The sequence below is a fragment of the Chironomus tepperi genome, unplaced genomic scaffold, assembly GCF_022539635.2.
Source record: "Chironomus tepperi strain 1889 unplaced genomic scaffold, CSIRO-AGI_Ctep_v1 contig_16, whole genome shotgun sequence".
In the NCBI taxonomy this organism is placed as follows: domain Eukaryota; kingdom Metazoa; phylum Arthropoda; class Insecta; order Diptera; family Chironomidae; genus Chironomus; species Chironomus tepperi.
The window spans coordinates 756,388-776,708 of record NW_027226138.1 but is presented as its reverse complement, the minus strand read 5'-3'; the positions used below and the strand labels follow the sequence as shown (position 1 = coordinate 776,708).

Sequence of the window (20,321 nt, the reverse complement as noted above, 5' to 3'; positions counted from 1 at the left end):
GCTAATATTGATTTCGAATCACTACTTTGAGGATATTACTTCCATATAGCTACAAAATGATGTTCTGAGAATACAAAAAGAACTAGACTAAAATTTTCCAATTCGAGTCTCAAACTCATGGTCAGTTGATCGGTAATATGTGTAAGCCCCAAAGCACATCTATTGCGTATACTACTTCTTTGCTTCTCGGAAACCAGTCAAGAATCTTGTAAAAACAAATTAAATTTACGTATTCTGTTCATCTTCAATTCAAGTCAAGATGTAGGTATGCGTACGAATTTCTTCAAAAATAAATCTAAGTAAATAAAGAAAATCGACGCTAATGAGTGCTTCATATCCTTCATGCTGATTCTAGAGAGCTTCATTTATTAATTTTTTGAATGATGAAAATAACATAAATTGAAAAAGAATGTATACATATGAAAAGAATGAAATTAATGCGCTGTAAAATTAGTAGATGAACGGTATGTGGTTGGATGTTCTAAAAGACACCATAAATTATAACTTTCTTGAAGGCTTATAGTTTATAAAAGAAAGCTTAGCTATGAATAGAAAATAAGATAAATAAAAAATTCCTTAACATTTCATCACATCTAACTAGATATTCTTAATACTAGCTCATGACGTTTAATTATGAAATATTATGAGCATCATGTGAATGCCCATGCGCGTATCAAAAATATTTATAACAACAAAAAACTATCGCAATTCAAGATGTACAACATGAAGAGATATTTACACAATTTCCGGCTATCTTCATGTTGTAGCCGTGCGGAGATCCATTTTTGGCCGCAAAAATATTTTTCATTTATTTACAGCAATTGCTCAATCTGAGAGCATGACGAATGCGTTTGGCGAAAAAAGGTAAATTTTGAAAGTCAAAAAAATCCAGATTTGTGTATGCCTGACTAGAAGCAATATCAAAAAAAATAGGAAGAAAATGAAACAAATTTAAGTGAAGCAAGTTTTTGATCATCTTGGCATTGCTTGAAGGCGACAACTCTTTTGTTCGGTCAACGAGCAATCTCTTACATTTTGGGGTCATATGAGTACTTTCAATGAACAGATGGAACATTAGTAGATTGCTTAGAAATGAAAATAAAGGAAATAATCTCATTACTTCTTATATAATCGATAGAATATTCCAAAATTATTTTAGATTATCATCATTCTACAGAATCCGATTCTCTTTTTGTGAACGATTCTTTCTTGGAAATAATAAGTGCTTGATGCTTAAAAAGAGGAAAATCAAAACAGTCTTTGATATGGACTTTAAATCTCTTTAATTCAGTAATTTCATTATTTATGGTCAACAATATTTTTTTTTTCTTTTTTCATCTTAAATTCAGTTCTTCAAATTTTATTTCCAGCTTTTCTGGATTGAATTTTGTATTGTTTAATGACTTATGCGACACATGAGTTAGGGTTAAATGTAATTAAGAGCTTCAAATGAATTTAATTATTTACAATTTTGTTTATTCTTCAGAGTTCAAAAGCAAACTGAACTTTTGTATGAAAAAGGGGTTTTCAACTATGCACAATAAAAATTATTTAAATCTCAAATGTACGTTATAATACGTTTATTAATTCAACATCTTTCAACATGATTGCAATCTTCGTCGCCAAGCCATAATAAGAATCACTGTTGACTGTTTGAATCACCAATCCAATAATACTGGATCTACTCTTAATTCGAAGGCAAATAATAACTATAATGAAAAGAAAATATTTCATCATTTAAGTCTCATCATCATTTAGACTTTTTTTTCTATTCTCATCATCTCATAGAGTAGCAGCAGTTCCAGCAATCACTCTATTGCTCTTCTTGAATGAAATTATGAGCTGATGAATTTGTTTAAAGAAGAAAGAAGAAATAAGAAAAAATCAAAATAAAGAATAAATGTGTAAACAATAATTATGCTGCATACTCGCTCATTCGGTTCTCAACAGAATAAATAAGTATAGCCACTATGTGGGCACCTGTGTGTAAAGTATAATGTGTTTTTTTCTCTATTTCATTCATACATTAATGACGATTAATGATGATGACGGCTTAAACTCACTCCGCTCTGAACTGCACAAAATTCTAATCAACGTGCGAGTGCTTAACGCTCTCACGCTTTGCTCATAAATTTACAGGTGTATAGCACACACATTTATACCATTTGCTCACTCTTTTACTATTTTCTCTCCGCAATGCGCTCAGCAACTCAAAAGTCGTAGCTTAATGAAATGAAAGAAGCATGAAAAAAAGAAAAAGCGAAAGAGCTCTGCCGATGGCATCGTAAAGCTTGTATTTTTCAGTCTTCATTCAAATTTCGAGAGTATCGGTTGACTTTTAGAAGCTACTCCTCGTCTTATCGGGGTTACATGAAAGTTAATTTCTTTTTTTTTTTTTCGTATAAAAGTGAAGAAATCTAATCGGCAAAATAATTGGATTATTCTGATGTGTTGAAATGATGATCAATAAGAAAAAGTGACAGTTTATGATAAAATTGAGACCTTAAAGGAAGGCAATGATAATTTGATGAAATTTTTGATAAATTCAATCAGGTGAAAAAAATTGTGAAAACTAGTAAAAAACGTTGTCACTCGTGACATACGAAAGCGCACAGAATAAAGTCTGAAAATTTAACCGTCAAAAAATATTTGAAAATTAACGGTCAAAAAATATTTGAAAAATTTTAAAAATTTTAATAATAAAAAAAATAATTTGGAAAAAAAAAATCAAAAAATTTCGTCATTCACTGTCTGTTGTCCGTAGTGATGAAAGTGAAGAGACGACTGCTTTTTTGCAATTCATTGAAATATCGAGAGAAGTGATGAATATTTTTTTTTTTGAGATACAATTGAAGTGAAAATGAAAATTGCTAAAAAATAATAAAAAGAAATTTTTCATTGATGAATTTTTTGTTGTGTTTTGTGTGTGTTTTTTTGTTGGATATAAGATATCAGACATAAAGAAGAGAGAAGATATGTGAAAGAAAAGAAATAAAATAAAAAAAAAATCATTAAGATATTTCAAGTATTTCTGTTAAAAAAAGGGAAAAAAAGCTGAAAACAACCGGAGACACTTTAAAGCTTAAGACAACAACAAGAAAATGATCATTTCCTAATTATTTATTACAATTTTGTGCTCATTTTCCTTTTCCGATATCATCAACAATCAAGTTGCAGTGTGAAGCGGTTTGTGTTTTGCTTTTAAGCATATAAACACACAAGAAGAAGAAGTAAAAAAGTCTTCTCGATCAATCTCAAGAGTCTTGTTTATTATTGGACATACTAGTTGCAAGTGATTATTATATCGTTCCACTTTTCTTATGCGCCCATCGAAAGTGATTTTTATACTCAATTTCGAAACGAGGAGACATTAATGCTCAGATTTTTCGGTGCTCATAGTGACGAGACACAAAAAATAATCACCATCGACAGAGCATAGCGAGAACGAAACAAATTAAATTAATATAAATTATTCAAGAAAATTTATAATTGGAATGACATCAACAGAATGAAAAGAATGGACATGAAATAAACAAAAAAATACCAAATCATGTAAAAAATCGGTCAACATTAAAATTTCATTTCTGATAATTGAAATTTGTGACGAAAAAAATAGTCTAAAAAATTAGATCAGCTAGAAAAAAGCAAATAAGATCCATAAAAATGGAGCAAACAAAAATTGAAGTATCAAAGCCAATATTAAGTCCAACAAGGTCACTTGATGAGGGATTTGAATCAGATCCAGACCGAATATCTACTGATTCGGAACTAACATCGACACAACCTTCAACTTTTGATCTCCATCATCGAATTGAGCATCATAGTGTGCGACACAGTAACAATAACATAGAAAGTTCACCAATTTCAAGTATATGTCTCGATGGCGGTGATTCAGAATCTGATAATAATGCGGATGATGGGAAGCTGATTATGCATAATGCTGCAATAAAAACAGATCAACAGCCAACAACATCAACGTCAAAAGCCGATCAGAAACAACACATTTATAGACGTATGAAAAATAAAGCTCCATTGCCTCCAAAGTCTAACAGTACTAACAGCATATATCAAACAACAACACAGCCTCGATCGCAATCTGTTGATCGTATTCAACATCGGTCGAATATTAATAATGATTTTAATAAATCATCAACACCCAATGCTAATCAAAATATTCTTGCTGGACGATTTGTTCGTGTTACCGTTGATCCAAAACAACAATATCTGAATTATTTCAAGAATTACAAATCATACCAGAATTATCATACGTCTAGTAATACAAACAACAACAACAATAATAGTAATAATAATAATAATAGTGGCAGTAATAGCATCAATGGTAGATTATTACCAATAGGAGCAACGGGATCAACAAATAATTTGTATAAAACTTATCATACATCATCAAATAGTAATAAAAATAGTATTAATAATTTGCAACAATCAAACTCGCATGAAACAAGTGGTGGATTATTAAGTTTAAGTAATTTAAGTAATAGCATGATGCCAATGCAATATGGATATTCGACCGTGAAATCGCCGAAAAATTATCTGCATTTTACCCATCATCCTCATCTTCATCAGCAGCCGCAATCAATACAACAGTCACATTTTCTCGCATCTAGTTGGACACAATCTATGGACCCAAGGAAAGCAAGAAAGTGAGTTTTTTTATATAAATATTCTGCATGTACTTACCTTCTCTGATATTCATATGTATGGAAAGACAATTTTTTTCCGTCTTCCTTCGCGCATAATTGCTTGTATCATTAAATTACGTTGTTGCTGCTTTTTTAGTGCAACAACTTTTTAATTTAATGACTTTTGACTTGTAAGAGCGACAAAATTTTTAAAACAATGCATAAGAACTGTTGCTGATCATCGGTACTCTACTTTTATCAGCTGCTTTACATCATTTCCATATTTATAAATGAAGCCTAATTTACTTTTGTCCATATTTGTCATACTTGACTGTCACACACACACCCATATGTGCTTGTCATCTTTATGATCATCACTTCATCATTGACCTTCAACTTAACACACAAAAACATCAGATTTGCAAAAAAATGAAAAATTAATTTTGACTTTTATTTTTGGTGAATGATGTTATCCTTCAGATTCACTCAATTCTTTTATGAGATTGTGGTTGATGGAGTCATTCACTTTATATATGGTCAAATTTAAACTTGGTTGCTATGTGACAATCTAATAGTCAAAAAGTTTTTGAGGATGAGAATTCAATTATTTATAGACATTATTAATGAACGACACCTAGAAATGAAATGGAAAAGTGTCTGTCCAGTTGAAATATATAGCCATGAAAATAGATTAACAAAGACATGCGATAAAATGCATTAAATTCATTATTGTTATTGTAACTAGCTTCTACACTAGTTATGTTGATACCCGTCAAAACAAGCGGAAAATCAATTTCCTTTAAAAGAAAGTGTTGTGGATTTTTGAGGTTATTCCGACAGCCAATTCAATTGGTTTAATTTTGAGGAATGATTGGTATGATGAATAGGATGTCTGGAAAGTTGGCAGTATGCATTATTGGTTGGTTGACTGTGACAATGTCTGGTCAAGTGATTTGATCAAATAGGGAACATGAGAATGTAGGATCAAATCCCAAGCATATTACAGATCATAGTCAGGTAACTTAAGGAACATGATATGGAGATATGGTACTGTTATTGGAAAATTCCTGAGCATTAGATTACTGACATGCAAAAAACAACACATTGTTTGCCATAGACTATTTGTTAAACAGTACAGCACTTGAAGTTGCCCTGAAGAACCGTGACAGCTGATTTCGTGGCGGTTCGCTGCGTTATGTAGCTCGGGTTAGTCTGTCACTCAATACCTAATATCATATATCATGTTACTCTTTCAAGATGTTGTTACTAAGTCGTAAATCTTCAAAGCACAATAGAATTTCCGTCACATAATAATAATACTTCATAGTTACAATCAATCCATCTTTAAATCTTTGTTTAAGTATGATAAATAGAAGATGAATGACAAGTTTTAGCAGCTACTAATGAAATATGAAAATGATCTTCTGGAATCTATGAAAAATTGTTGCTTAAAATTAAACAAAGCTGACAATTTTAAACTTCGCGACTTTAGAATCATGTTAATTGAATTAAGTCATCTAAGCAGCTCCGTCAAATGATAAAAATAGAATTTTCATTTCCTATATACTGATTAAAATGCTAAATAACTAAAAAGTGGGAAATTCCATTCAAAAAAGTTAAATCATTCCAATTACATTCATTAACATAAATGCTTAGCCAGAATCCCTTAAATGTTTACTTTTTTAAAATTAATTTAGTCAAATGAGTCAATTTATTATGTGAAAAATGTCTCTCAAATTGTTATAGTCTTCTTCCCATTTTCTCACAGAAGAATGACTTAAATTAGCTAATGAATTACTTCTTTTCTTTTTCTGAATTTTTATTATTTCGGTTCCATAAAATGAGCGTTTAGGCACTTAAGTGAGAAGTGACTTCAGAATTAAAGGCATTTTCTAAGAAATTCGTATTAGGTTACGTAAATGTCTTTATTGATGCTTACGCATAGGCTTAATCTGATTCAGAAACCTGATCCACATAGTTCTAGATCTGAGATTGAAACTTGAATCTCTACTGGATCCTTATTGATGAGAAAAATCTAGAATAAACTAGAATTTTTGTTAATTATTTTGGTATTTGTACTAAATGTTGTTTAATTAAAAGAAATTAATGGATTTATCTAATCACAACAATGTTTATTCTTCGAAGTTCAAAAACAGACTGAACTTTTGTATGAAAAGGGGGTTTCAACTATGTACAATAAATATTATTCAAATCTCAAATGAACGTTATAAGAATTGTAATCAAATTTAAGGAATCGTACATATTTTCTTAGATGTTAGGTCCTCTTCTTCTAACTCAAAATCTCTTCTGTCGGCTTCTATCCTTGTATATTAGATATTAGCCATAATTAGACTAATCCCACATAAGTGTCCATTTCCTCATTAAATTCAATATATCCAATGTAGTATGCCATTGCTCGATATATAAATACCTCCAATCATGGCATATGACCTCACGTTCGGCGAGAAATGAAACACAAGGAATATTATATAACTGAACAGCCAACTTTTTTTCTCATAAGAACATGCTGATTATTTTATTTATAATTTCTTGGGAAAGAAAATTGACTTCTTTAAGAAATGGCAATTGGATTCCAGAGATATAAAATTATAGATTATATTTCCATTTAAATGTTTTGAATAATTGTAATAGTATTGCTGCATGTTACTGCACAAGATTTAAATGAAAGGCAACAAAAATAAGTAATCTGCGACGGTGATAAGAATTTTAATCAGACAGTTGCTAAACTACCATTGACTTGAGAAAAATAGGCTTAGTGTTAATATTTTGTTGCATTTTATTTTGGTATTTTATTGAGTCTACGTGGGCTGGAATTTGTACATGCTCCGAACCTTTATTTGCATTTTTCTTTACATAATTAAAAGCGGCTTATGTCGTAAAATAATGGAACTTTTAATTGACCAATTTAATTTGTTTCGTGTGTGGTTTTTTTCACGATTGTCTAATGACAGTCGTTAATATGATTTATATTCAGACACAACTGAATGTTATTCAACTCAAAATGGAAACTCAAACTTTTTTTTGGCATCAAACAACAATTGTAATGCACATAACAGGTGATAAGGACTATATTAATGACATATAGCACGGTAACGTCTACTTGCTAATATAATTGTCTATGTTTCTATCTCACTCATATGGCTACGCGATACATATTCCATAACACTGACACAATAATATGAGCGCATCTCATATAACACCTTTATGATAATTAAAGAGTCAGGTTTTAGAAATTTTATTTTTTTCTCACATCGAATCTCAAATTTCGATAAAGATATAAATATAATATACGTGAAGAAATAGAAGAAAAAATCTGTGTTAAGTTTAAGTAACTTAAGTTAAGTATTGAGATAGAAACATGAAAGAAACATTCGACACAACCATGAAATCTAGGCTACATAATAACGTCAGTAAACAATCTTCATTTCATCGGATATAATGTGACGTATGTTGTACAGACTGTAAAAATGAAAATTGATACATGAGTGTTAAAGTTGTTAAAATTTGACTGAGCTCACGACTTGAGCGCTTTTTATTGAAATCTATGCTAAAAATCATTTTGATAAATTCATCCTTTATAACGTTCATTTGAAATTTAAATATTATTAATTGTTCATAGTTGAAAACCCCTTTTCATACTAAAGTTCAGTCTGAACTTGAACTCCGACGAATAAACATCGTAATTTTGATATAAAATCCATAAGAAGTTCTGTATAAAAATCATTTTAACTAGATTTACAAAATAATCAATAATATTATGCGTTTTTATGCTAAAAAGCAGTTTAATTCTCAAAGTTTCATTGAATTTTGAATATTAACTTAACAAAATCAAGGGGAAATCAACTATTTTTAATTAATCAGATAATTTAAATATTAATTGACCGTTAAAGCAATCACAGCACAAAAATAGCTTAAATAAGAGTAAGATACTTACAATCAGATGTTAATCGTCTCACAACGTCATCCAAATAACATAGTTATGACAAAATGACTCAGCAAGCTCATTATTATGCAAAAATAAGCCAAATTATACATAAGATATTTGATTACTCCAGACATTTCGAAATACAAACATGAAATACAGACGTCAATTTTTTTGCTTTAAAATTGAAAACTCATCAAGTTCCGGAGAGATTCGTCAGATTTGAAAAGCTTGTAAGCAACATTATATCTCGTTTAAAATTGAATATTAGAGAAATTTCTCATCAATTTTATGAGAACATAATAAAATATTAATTATCAATTAAGTTTTAAATAAATTGAACTTTTAAGTAGTTGGAATAAAGACGATGATCATCAACAAATGGAAACAAAATTCACATGACTTGAAATGAAGAAAAGAAATGAAAGTTTGTGCGAAATGAAATTTTTTGCTATAAAATTTGATTCCACTTGAATTTTTTTTAAGCATTTAAAGCTTTTTAAGAACTAATTAATCAAATTTTATCTCGCTACGCTTGTAAATTTCAAGCCTTTGTTGATGCTTTTAGCGGATATTTTCGTTAAAAGTGGTGTGGTTTTAATTTATCGGCTCGGCTTGTTTCTTCTTCAATGTGAGGGTTTTCGTAAACATTATGTGCGAACAAATTGTAAGCTTTTTGGAGAGTTCATGAGAAATAATTAAAATTAATGAAGTGAATGTGTTATGAGCCCTAATAATTGTCACAGTCAGAGTCAATAAGAAAGTAAATTTCACATGTTAAGCTGTCAACATTTTTGTCTTGTTTATGAACTTGAATTTTTTGTGGAATTCAGCGACAATCGGATGTGAATTTTCAATTTCACCTGCTTGCGTCATCAGCAGTACTTTTAAGTTCCTCTGCGTAATTTCATCCACAATCTTATTCACATCTTATTTGTTAGAACACGATAAATTCATATTTAATCGTTAGAAAAATAAACGATCAGAACTAATTAAGACATACGCAAATTCAAGAAGAATCTCTTAAGAATGAAGTAATTCGTGACCAGAAGAACTCTAATAATGATCATCATCAGTCCGCTAGAAAATTAATTGCCATCATCTATGCCATAACTTTATCGTCTCATTAAGTGCTATAACAAGACTCATGAAGATTTTTATTGAAGAAGCGTATGTGCCTCATTTTATATTAAGTGATGACTACTATATGCTTGTCATTAAGAATAATGGTTAACTCCCAATATTTATATTCTTAAGTAGGTTAACTTTGAGATTTTAATTCATTATCTGATCTGATCTTTCTAACTTGATAATGGGAAGCTTCAGTCAGGACAGTGTTGTGCAAACTGTGTGTCGCCAGAATAATTTGGCAATGCTATAAACCCCAAGCCAAGAGCAACTTTGGTCACGACTTAACACCAAGATGCATCGTGGTGCAAAAAGTTTGGACAACACTGCTTGGATAAGCCAATGGCCCAATGGATTAAGATATCTGATTTTTCGCGATTTCCTCCTTTTTTTATTTCATTCAATTACTGGTTAACTTTGAGTATGCTTGAACATGTGCCTTATTCAATTAAGTTACCGGAAAACAAATGGTGATTGGTTTGAGGATGGGGTTGTGATCCAAATCAATTGTAATCATCGACCAACTAGGATTTGGTCGATAATCACAATAGTCCTCGCAGTGAACGTCTATATTAGGCTCTATGATTCAAAGCCATCCGTTAATTCGGGATGGTCCAGTGACAAACAACTTTTCATATTTATCGGCAAACCTGGGTGGTTAACTTCAACCAAAACTACAGATCCCATTCGGTTCGTGATATTTCCAGTAATTTTTAGTGGCACACAGGTTGCCCACCACTGAACAATTCTATCGATAAGACAGTTTATGTCTCTGGATATACTTAAAAACACACCTGAGTGAATTTCCCATAAAAAGTAAATCAAATACTATTTTTAAAATAAATTTTAAGCACCACTCGTAATCGTTTTATTGCTTTTTATTCACAAATAAAAGAGGAACAATAAAAGAACTGTAAGAACTTCACAAACAAATCTTCTAATAAAACTGAAAAGAAGTAGAAAAGATTAACAGAAGGCATAAAGATAGAATTATATAATATAATTTTTTTTTCACAAAAATTTGCAATCATTATTACTCGAGATTGCTGGATTGAAGTAATAACAACACAATAATTACGAATTATTATTATTTAGCAGCATATACAGCATCTTTTTGCCAACTTGTTACAGTTAGAATACTTTCATCTGAATCGTAAAACTATTTTTATCTATCTACAGCATGTATTCTGATGCTTAAATTTATGAAATATTTTTTTTATTATTCTAGAAAATTAAAATGAAGCCAGATAAAGAACTAATTTCAATAATTAACAATCACATTAAATTTGTAAGAGTTCAATAAAAAAAATATGTTAAGAATTTATGATGCATATATGCATTTACAATGAGAGGGTTTTACTCCAAAGTGAATGCTTCGCACCTCTCGCATCCATGCTTGAGAGAAATGGAGATGGAATAATCCAGGGCTGTTGATTCTGTTTCAGTTGTTGATTCTCTTCCTGAACAGTCAGGATGTTGATCTTCTCTTTCTTGTTCTTCTATTTGATTGGTTAACATCCAGTACTTTACATCAGTCGTGGACAACTTTTCGTTTTTCGCGCCACATGTTGAATTTTGACCAAAAGTGAACATAGCATATGGTTAGAATTCTGTGAGTTTAATGAGCATACTCATCTAACTTTGCATACTCATGAGTATACTCAATAAATATAAATGATTATACTCAATTCTGTTACCATATTCGTGCCAGTTTGGAATATTTGAGTTTATACACTATATTGGACTTGAGGCTAGACTAGAGCAAGTTCTTGTAGTAACATATCTTGCTATCGTTATCACTTACTTTGTGACGTATTGTTCATTTGTGCTTTATTGCATGTTGCTTAAGAGTCTATATCCGTGATTGACAATCTGTGTGATGCGTCATACTAGTGGTGGCCAACATGTGTGATGCGTCATACTAGTGTGCCTCCAAAAGTTTCGGAAATTCCTTGAACAGTATGCTGTATGTGGTTTCGGTTAAGGAACTCTTGAGATTCAATCCATTTCGATTTTTCATCACTGCTTTACATAGAATACAATTCCAATTATATGTATTTACCATCATGCAGCCATCCCTGGAATAGAAAATTAATGGAAACGATAATAAAGCTTCATTGCTAATTTATACTTAGAAACTATAATCCACTCATGGATAAGGTGTGTGGTTGTATGATTAGACTATAATTGAAGAAATATATGTGTATCGAACTCAATAATACAGTTCGACATGATACTAATGAGACTCATTATCATATCCATTATTAAATAAAACTAATTTAATAACCTTCACATAAAGCAATGATGTTTATTATTATTATGATAATGAATTAAAGGTTGAAATGTCAACATATATATTTATTCAACAAGTTCAAAAACATTCAATTGAAATATATCAACACATGAACTTCCAAACTACCGGGAATGAGACTAAAAACAATAAACATACTGTTTTTATTATGTCTAACCTTAAACAATTGTAAATCAAATTTATTCAGATGAATAACCCTTTTCTCGTTTACATTATTCCATTTTTTTCATAATTTAACTATCAATGACTTCATTAAATTGACGCATTAGCAATTCTTTCCTACCATTTACAAATTCCATATTTTAAACTGAATTAATGAGAAGATGCGCTTTGTTTTAGTTCATTTTGAGTAGCTGGATGATTAATTTTAATTGTTTGTTGATGTTTTGGTCGAAATATTCAATTTATTCTAATTTTTAACTTACAAATAAGTAATGAATCTGAATTTAGCACTAATTAAATCACAGCTATAACTTGTAAATGAAGGAACTTATACGTCGGTATAAGACAAATAGTAACTGTTTCAAAATATGAATTAATAAGATGTTTATTCTTTGGAGTTTAAAAAAAGAATAAATATTTATTTGAAAGGGCTGACAACTACATAAGGGGAAAATCAACTCATTTTATATGCAAATTTGCCAAATAAAATTTGAATTTTAAACGACAGTTGATATATTTCTCAACAATTTTTTATAATTAGGCGTAAAAACTTAGACTTGAATTTTTAAGACAATCTTTATATATCCAGAAGAAGCAACAAGACTCAGTTAGACATGGCTATTCATTGAATTTACTTCTGGTCTTCGGCTTCTTTCTCAATCTTCAAACATAAACGGTACACTATGATAAATAAAATATCTTCAATATAGAAATTCTCCGCAAATTCTCGAAACAAATGCGGCATATCCACAAAGCAACAATGTCTTAGATAGACAATGTTCCATGTTCAATGTTTATGTGCGAGAAGAAAAATGTAGCGAACCACACTTCATGTATCACAACATAAACAACAAAAGCAGATTAGAACAATCACGTTTCCCACTGTGGGACAGTAAGGTAGTTAGTAATGAGATAGAGCGGAAGTTGTAAGTGGGTAAAAGTGTGCGAGCTTCATATTCAATCATTATTTATACATTTTTTCAAGTACAGAAAGGGAAAAGAAGAGAAGCAATGTCAGGTAAGCAATGTGAGAGGCACGATTATCGTCAAGACTGTGCATTTGACATGAACGCTTCTGCTGTATGAATGTAATGACTTTTCAATTTTCGCTCTTACTTATTTCTATTTCTCTTGCCATTATACAATTGACAATATTATAAAAGAGTCTCTATTTTCTATAAAGACAATGACAACAGACAGCTGAAGACTGAATAACTCAGTATTGATTGATTTTTTTATGAAAAGAAAACAAATTCGTGATTCTCAAATAAGTGCGAGTGTTTTTGTGAATAGCCGGTTGTCTAAAAATGAATGAATCTATGCCAAATGAAATTGAAACTTTGCGTCTATTTTTGGTCGCGTCCAAAATGAAAATATCCGGAGAGTATCTTTAATGTCTGTATACGAACAATGTTTCTTTTAATTTCTTTGCCTTTATTAGTAATAGATAGTACCGACGCCGTTCACACAAGTACCGACTTTTGATCATTTTTCATTTATGCTTCATTTGAGATTTTTAACGCATTCATCAAAAAATAAATCTTTGCTGGTTTCTCATGCATGTCATATTGGAATTTTATTTTTATAAAATGTGAAGCTTCACAGGGTAATAAATTCTTTGGAATTTTTTATTCGGAATTTATGAACTTAATTGTCTTGCTTTTTTGTCCTTCCGGATACCTTCAGCTTTTCCGTGTGTTTTATTGTGCTATAACCTTAAGTTCTATGAATATTTTGTGGTTCTAGAATCTAGAATTATATGTTAATCATAGAAATACGAGTATAGTGGTCTGACGCATCCTCACTCTTTAAACAATCATTAGCCGTAAATCGCTCTAGCGCAGCTCTAGATCTCAAAAAATCTGAATAGTAGTAAATTGCTATATTAGCAAAACGAGACTTCGAGCTTTGATGGAACAGGAGCTCATATCAGATGATAAAGAGCAAATGGGGTTTCTTATGAAATCTGTGTGGCAGTTAGAAGCACACAGATTCAAACAAAAGTGTTTATAATTCCGATAATAAATCCCCCGCATCTCCAACCCTTGTCTTATTTTTTGATATGTCATTTGATTTTAACATCGAGCTTTGGGGGTTGCTTGACTACTGTCGTTCCTGACCATACTAGAATTTTATGTATCGAGCCATAAATCATAACAGACAAAGAGACCGCTTTTAGGTACAGGAGTGATTTTTGGTTATCATGAAAGCATGCTCTTTATCTGTTAGGGAAATACGCGCATCTGCCAGTGTGTATGTGTAAGGCATTTGTGTCCCAAAGGTTAGGCAGGTTAGACGAATATCTGCATTACTCTTAAGTGAGTTCGTGGGTTCGATTCCCACCAGAGAATGATCTCTCAATCAATAAATATAATGATGTTGATATGGCAATGATTCGCCAAATGCTCATGACATTCCAACTGCATAACCAAATGTTTTAACCCATATCTTGTTCATATTTCAATTTTAAAGATTCTTAATTTTAAGAACTCAAAAACATAGATGTCAACTGAACCTCAACAAAATTTCGCAGGTATATCAGTCAGAGATTCCAACCACTTAACCATCGGAAGTGTTACAATGTTTTGCAATTTGCTATACATTATCAACAATTATTTTTTCAGAGATTCTTTTGAAGTGTTCTTGACTTCATATTCATAGCCTTAATTTAAAACCTTTTAACAATCCTTTAATGCGGATGGCTGCATCTTTGCTTAATTTTCCATTGCCTAAGGCAACCCCTTTAACAGCTTAATTAAATATTCACGTCTGCTTTTGTCAAGTACTTTCGCGACAGAAACAAAATAATGTTGAAAGGCAGTCATTAATGTCACTACTCTCAATTCTGATTCTCAACAATATTCATACAATTTGTGCATTTTAGCGTAATATATGTTATTAAGACACAAGCATTCGTGACAAAACAAAACAAAAAATAAATTTCACTTTCACATAATCACTCCTATATATGAATGAATTGCGTAGCAATAAGTAATTTTCGTTGATACATGCATAAGAATTATCAGAAAAGTAATTTTACACACTCTCATTGACTTTGTAATATCATGGTTACTCAATTCACGAGACAGCCTTATTAGGAGTCTCACAGATTACTTTGCAAGTTAATTCGCATTGAAAGTGAAAACATAACCGCAAAATCAAATTAAGAGAGCCTGACTGCCTGACTGCAAACTTACAGTCACATTATGAAACGTTGTATGAAGGAAGGGGTACAGAAGTCTACCTGTTAGAATGTCAACTAGTGCAATGTATTGTGCATGTAATTAATTAAAAATGGAGCTAGCCATACGTATATACATACTACGCATGATGAATAATTACGGCATGAACATATTACGATTTTTATGTTTAATTAAGCTTTTAAAAATGCATTTCTGTTAAGTCATTTTTATGTCGCGACTTTTTTTATTTCTTTGAAGTATTGAAATACATCAGTTTAATTGATGGAATTGGAACTGATTTTTGTGAAAGAAAGAAAACTCATGCACGACTTTTCTTGATGTAACTATTCAATTATTTCATACTCATGTGAAATGGCTCTGGGGTGTGCTGTACCATTCCAATTATTTGACCATTACGTATGGGAGTATTTGACTGATTTGCTGACCATTTCTGCGTAATCAATTGTGCCTTGAAATTTCAAATCATCTTTGGGGCTTGTTTACAATTTATGTCTATCGGGAATTTGATTTTTTGGTCTTATGCCTAGTTTTATGATCGCAGATGAATTCAAGTCGAAATTCAAAATTTTGAATCCCGTTGAGAATTCGCTGTATGATCCTTAAAACTGTCACATTTTGTCAACTAAAGATATTATCAACTTCCATGTGGAATATGGAAGTTCATAAATTCAGCAAGTTCAGTGGCAATTTTTGTGCTTAAACTACACACAAACTGAGTAAATTGACAATAACAATGAAAAAAGTACTTAAATAGGACCAAAAAAATCCTAAAGTCAAACTCTACACTGATGGTTCCAAAGGTTGATAGCCTAGCTCAGTAGTGAGCAACCTGTGTGCCGCGGCAAACTTGTGTACATGTAGCAAATTTTAAAATCCCATGATTCGTATGTCGTGTGTGGTTTTGGACCGAGACTTACCACTAAATTGTGCCGCGAAAAATAAAAGTTGTCCACCACTAACCTAACCTATAAATTAATTTAAAGTAGAATAATGAAGTCGCAAAGATGCCACTATAAACGTGCAAGACGTATTGACGCAAGACGTGTGGGTGGCCTTATGTCCACGTGACGTCTTGTTATGATCAATTTCTACAACGAAAAATTAAATTTGTCATATTTTGATGTTCGGGTACTGCTGCTTGTTTACAGGCGTTTACAAGAAATGATGGACGTCATCTCTCAATGACCCCACGCATGAAAGTAAAATCTATGTCTCAAAAACTAGATTGGCTATGAAAAAACCCCAATCTCTTTGACCATGACTAGTAAAAGTTGGTACTTAATACGATTTACTAGCTGGGATGCAAATTTGCTTTCGTCAAAAAAATTATTGAAGCAATAACTCAATCAAAGTTACTGACACAATTTCTCAACATATCTACATACTTAAAATAAAAATTTGCATATAATCATGACTAATTTTTAATCTTATTTTACAGATACATAACTCCAAGTCAACTTCCACAAGTGATCACAACACCAAATAAACCGCAAAGCGGCTTATCACAGAAACTTCGAGAGCTGGCAACATCGGCGGGTCTGCTGGCAAAACCACGTCAAACACCTCTCAAGCCTGTCATCAAAACAAAAAGTTCACAATCACCTGCACCAGAATTACCCAAACGCGTCACATTTAGCGAGTTTGCGACTGTACAAGTTGTATGAACTAACTCAATCACTTACTCACTTACTTACTTAATTCATTCACTTGACTTATATTTATTTAACATGATTTTTTTTTTTCAACACCTTGATGGAGTTTTATTTTGAACGATTTGGATTTTAAAATAAATTCTCTGCCCGTCACTTTTTTTTTGTGTCTCTAACAAATCACCTTAGTGTATTTGGATAAAAGAAGTATGTCACATTATCAAATTTCGACTCATTTATGTCAATGATAAATCGTAGAAAATTTGAAATCTTAAATTCACAACTTTATTTTTGATATGTTTTGTGCCAAGTCCTCAAGTTTTGATGAATTTTATGGCATTTGTTGATATAATGGTTAGTAAATTTTGTAGTTGATTGGTCAATAAACGCCATACTTGATGACTTTGAATGATATGTTATCTGATCTGTTCCAAATCATTTATTTACACAATTTATTTGCTATTATTAAGATTACACACAGCAGAATTGAATGGATCTAACTGATTATCGACAATCTTGATTAAATTGAATCATGTATTCAAAAAATCAAGGAAATAAAGTCAGCAGAATTAAGTGGTTAATTACAGAAATATTAGATAGAAAACAAGTTGGAGGTGCATTTCGTAAGGTGCGCCGTATTAGAAGAATTTGATAAATGTTAACTGGATAGCTGTTTTTGGTTTCAAAATAATTTTTATTTAATTAAATTAAAATGTTTGAAATTTTCTCAAATTTGGAGCACATTATTGTAAAATGGAACTGATATTTCAATCAAGTTACAACAATACTTACATTCAGTTACATCAGTTCTGTAACTTTTAAATGTTAGGAACTTGGAAGCAGCTAAATATAAATAAGAACTTTATTTCTTAAAGATTGAAAACAAACTTTATTGCTTGAAGATCGAAAATAAACTAATTGAGGGGACTAACAACCATAAAACGGGGAACTCAACTAATGATTAGTTGAATATTTATTTTGAGTATAATATAACCGTTGACATATTCTTAACAATGATGTTTAACAAAGTTACTACGATTGATTGTGCGACTGTAATGTTTGAACTTTTTTACTAAGCAAAGGCTACTCGATCAATTTTTTCGAAATTTTCAGAAAAAATTAATAGAATATTTCACGTAAAAACCTTAAGAATTCATAAGAAAAACAATCATAAAGGACACGTTAATTGAGATTCTCAGGTCCATTTTGTTAAAATTACCTAAATAAATAACAGATGAACAGCACAAATAAGTGAATCGACAAGATATGAACAAGCCAAAGCGATAAAAATCAAGAGTCAAAAATATCAAGTCAATTCTGTTTTATTTGTGCTTAATATTTGAGTGTCCATATTAAGATTTCAATATTCTACGATATTACTTCCAAAAATAAAATTAAATAGACTCATAATAGTCCAAATATAAATGTCTCGTCCCAAGGCGAGCCTGATTATCTAAAATTTATTAAATAATTTAATCTCTTCATATCATTTTTAACTATATTTGTGCATTTTTCCCTGTGCGACTTTACGACTAGAATACTTCATTCTTCTTCCTCTCCGCTGCCAATTGTATATTTTTTTGCCATTGTGCAATAAAGATGTTGAATAAGTCTGCACGAATGTAATGAAACCATTAAAGTTGTAATAAGATTTTTTTATATATATATATTCTTATTTCTTGTAAAAAGCAGAAAAGTAAGTGGAAGAAGCAGCATACAATAATAACATCAATCGTTTTATAAATGACTTTCAATGCTACTGTTGCTGTACAATGAAAATGATAAGCGTAAATTATTATAGAATATATTATTATATTGTGAAAGAAATACCTTAGATAGATCATTGTGAATAAGCATAGCCTCTTTTAAATTCCAAGATTCTCTTTATTTTTGAATGGCATAAACATTTTGTAATTTTTAATTTTTTGATTTTTATCTTTTTTGTAATAATTTGTTATATTACTAAAAGAGCCAAGAACCAATAGAATAAACACAAATTCGAACACTGAATCTATTTATAGCTGACTTTACTGTACATTCTTTTATGCAATCTTTTATTTCAGAAATGTTTTTATTTCAGACACGTGAACTGAATTGAAAAATTGCGGAAATATTTTTTTGTAGAACAGAGTTGGCATGCTGAGTCGTCACACTTTAAAGTATGCTTTTTTGATGTAAGAAAAAAATCAACATGAGATTGGCAAATTGTGACACTTTTTTTTACTGAATTGCTGAATTTTAATTCCGTTAATGGATGTATAGACAGGTATAAGTAACTGACGTCAACAGTATTAGAGGAGTCTATGATTCTTGACACCACATGTATCATTTGTATCCTGAGTGTCTTGACTAGTTTGAATATATTCCAAATATATTCATCAATTACATGCTTACTTCCTTATCCTGCTGATCAATTGAAATCCATGAGCACTACTTAAATGTCGTTTAAATCGACTACTGTCATCGACTACCGTTGCTCAATTATATCACTATAGACAGCTACTTTCCATGAGTTCTTGAACCATATACATGATCTATTGTCATCTATCCGAATTACATCATAAATCCAGATTTAAGCTGGTGTGACTCGATTTAAATCTAGCATCATGCTAGAGTCACATCGGCCTAGAATTGGATTTTGGATTGATTACCAAAATTGTACTTTTTGAGCTACGTATGAAATGCAAATATTATGAAAATTTTGTACGTCGAGTCACGAACTCATCGGTCCTTAATAATTACGTCTCGAAGCAGAAACCACAATATCCTCGGGCAACCTCATATCAAGCCTAAGAAACAATAGTTTTCTGATTGTCATGGAAGGTGAAGGTCAAACGAATGCCAAATGAATGCCACATGAACACCACAAGGAGGTAATTTAATAATTAAGTGCCAATAAATAGCACTATTTACTTACTTTGTGAAGGCGCACGAGGGCCCATTGCCGCATTTAGAATTCGTCGGAAGCTGGATCTGTCAGTTTCTAATTGTCAGCACTTTTGCATCGTTGCTCACACAGCAATATCATCATGAGCACTTTGCTAAATAGCTTTAACGGACTTTTAAAAGCTCTTCGACGAATCTTACTTTATTTGTGTCGCTCGGGTTGTTTTGTTCTTTAAATAGTTAATGGTCAATAAATATCCAGTTGATGTCTAGTTCTAACGTAATTTTGTCCACTAGTATATATACTGGTTTCGTAGATCATAAAATGATTTAATTAAAAATTGTACATTCCAAAAGCATGTAACATAAAATATTACCACATGTAAACTAATTTGTTCC

General features: G+C 31.1%; 1 protein-coding gene across 1 annotated transcript; it reads left to right on the top strand.

Moving 5' to 3' along the window:
* The first annotated feature begins 2,701 nt into the window (after window positions 1-2,701).
* LOC139092746 (putative uncharacterized protein DDB_G0285119) lies at window positions 2,702-19,034 on the top strand. The gene is made up of 2 exons (XM_070643282.1): window positions 2,702-4,661; window positions 16,826-19,034. The coding sequence occupies exons 1-2, from the start codon at window positions 3,664-3,666 to the stop codon at window positions 17,049-17,051; spliced, it is 1,224 nt and encodes a 407-aa protein (XP_070499383.1). The 5' UTR covers window positions 2,702-3,663; the 3' UTR covers window positions 17,052-19,034.
* Window positions 19,035-20,321: the final 1,287 nt, after the last annotated feature.

Bases quoted from the DNA above. Each gene is read 5' to 3' on its own strand.
- LOC139092746 (XM_070643282.1), top strand. From the start codon at position 3,664: ATGGAGCAAACAAAAATTGAAGTATCAAAGCCAATATTAAGTCCAACA. The intron at 4,662-16,825 runs GTGAGTTTTTTT...CTTATTTTACAG, and splicing joins GACCCAAGGAAAGCAAGAAA to ATACATAACTCCAAGTCAAC.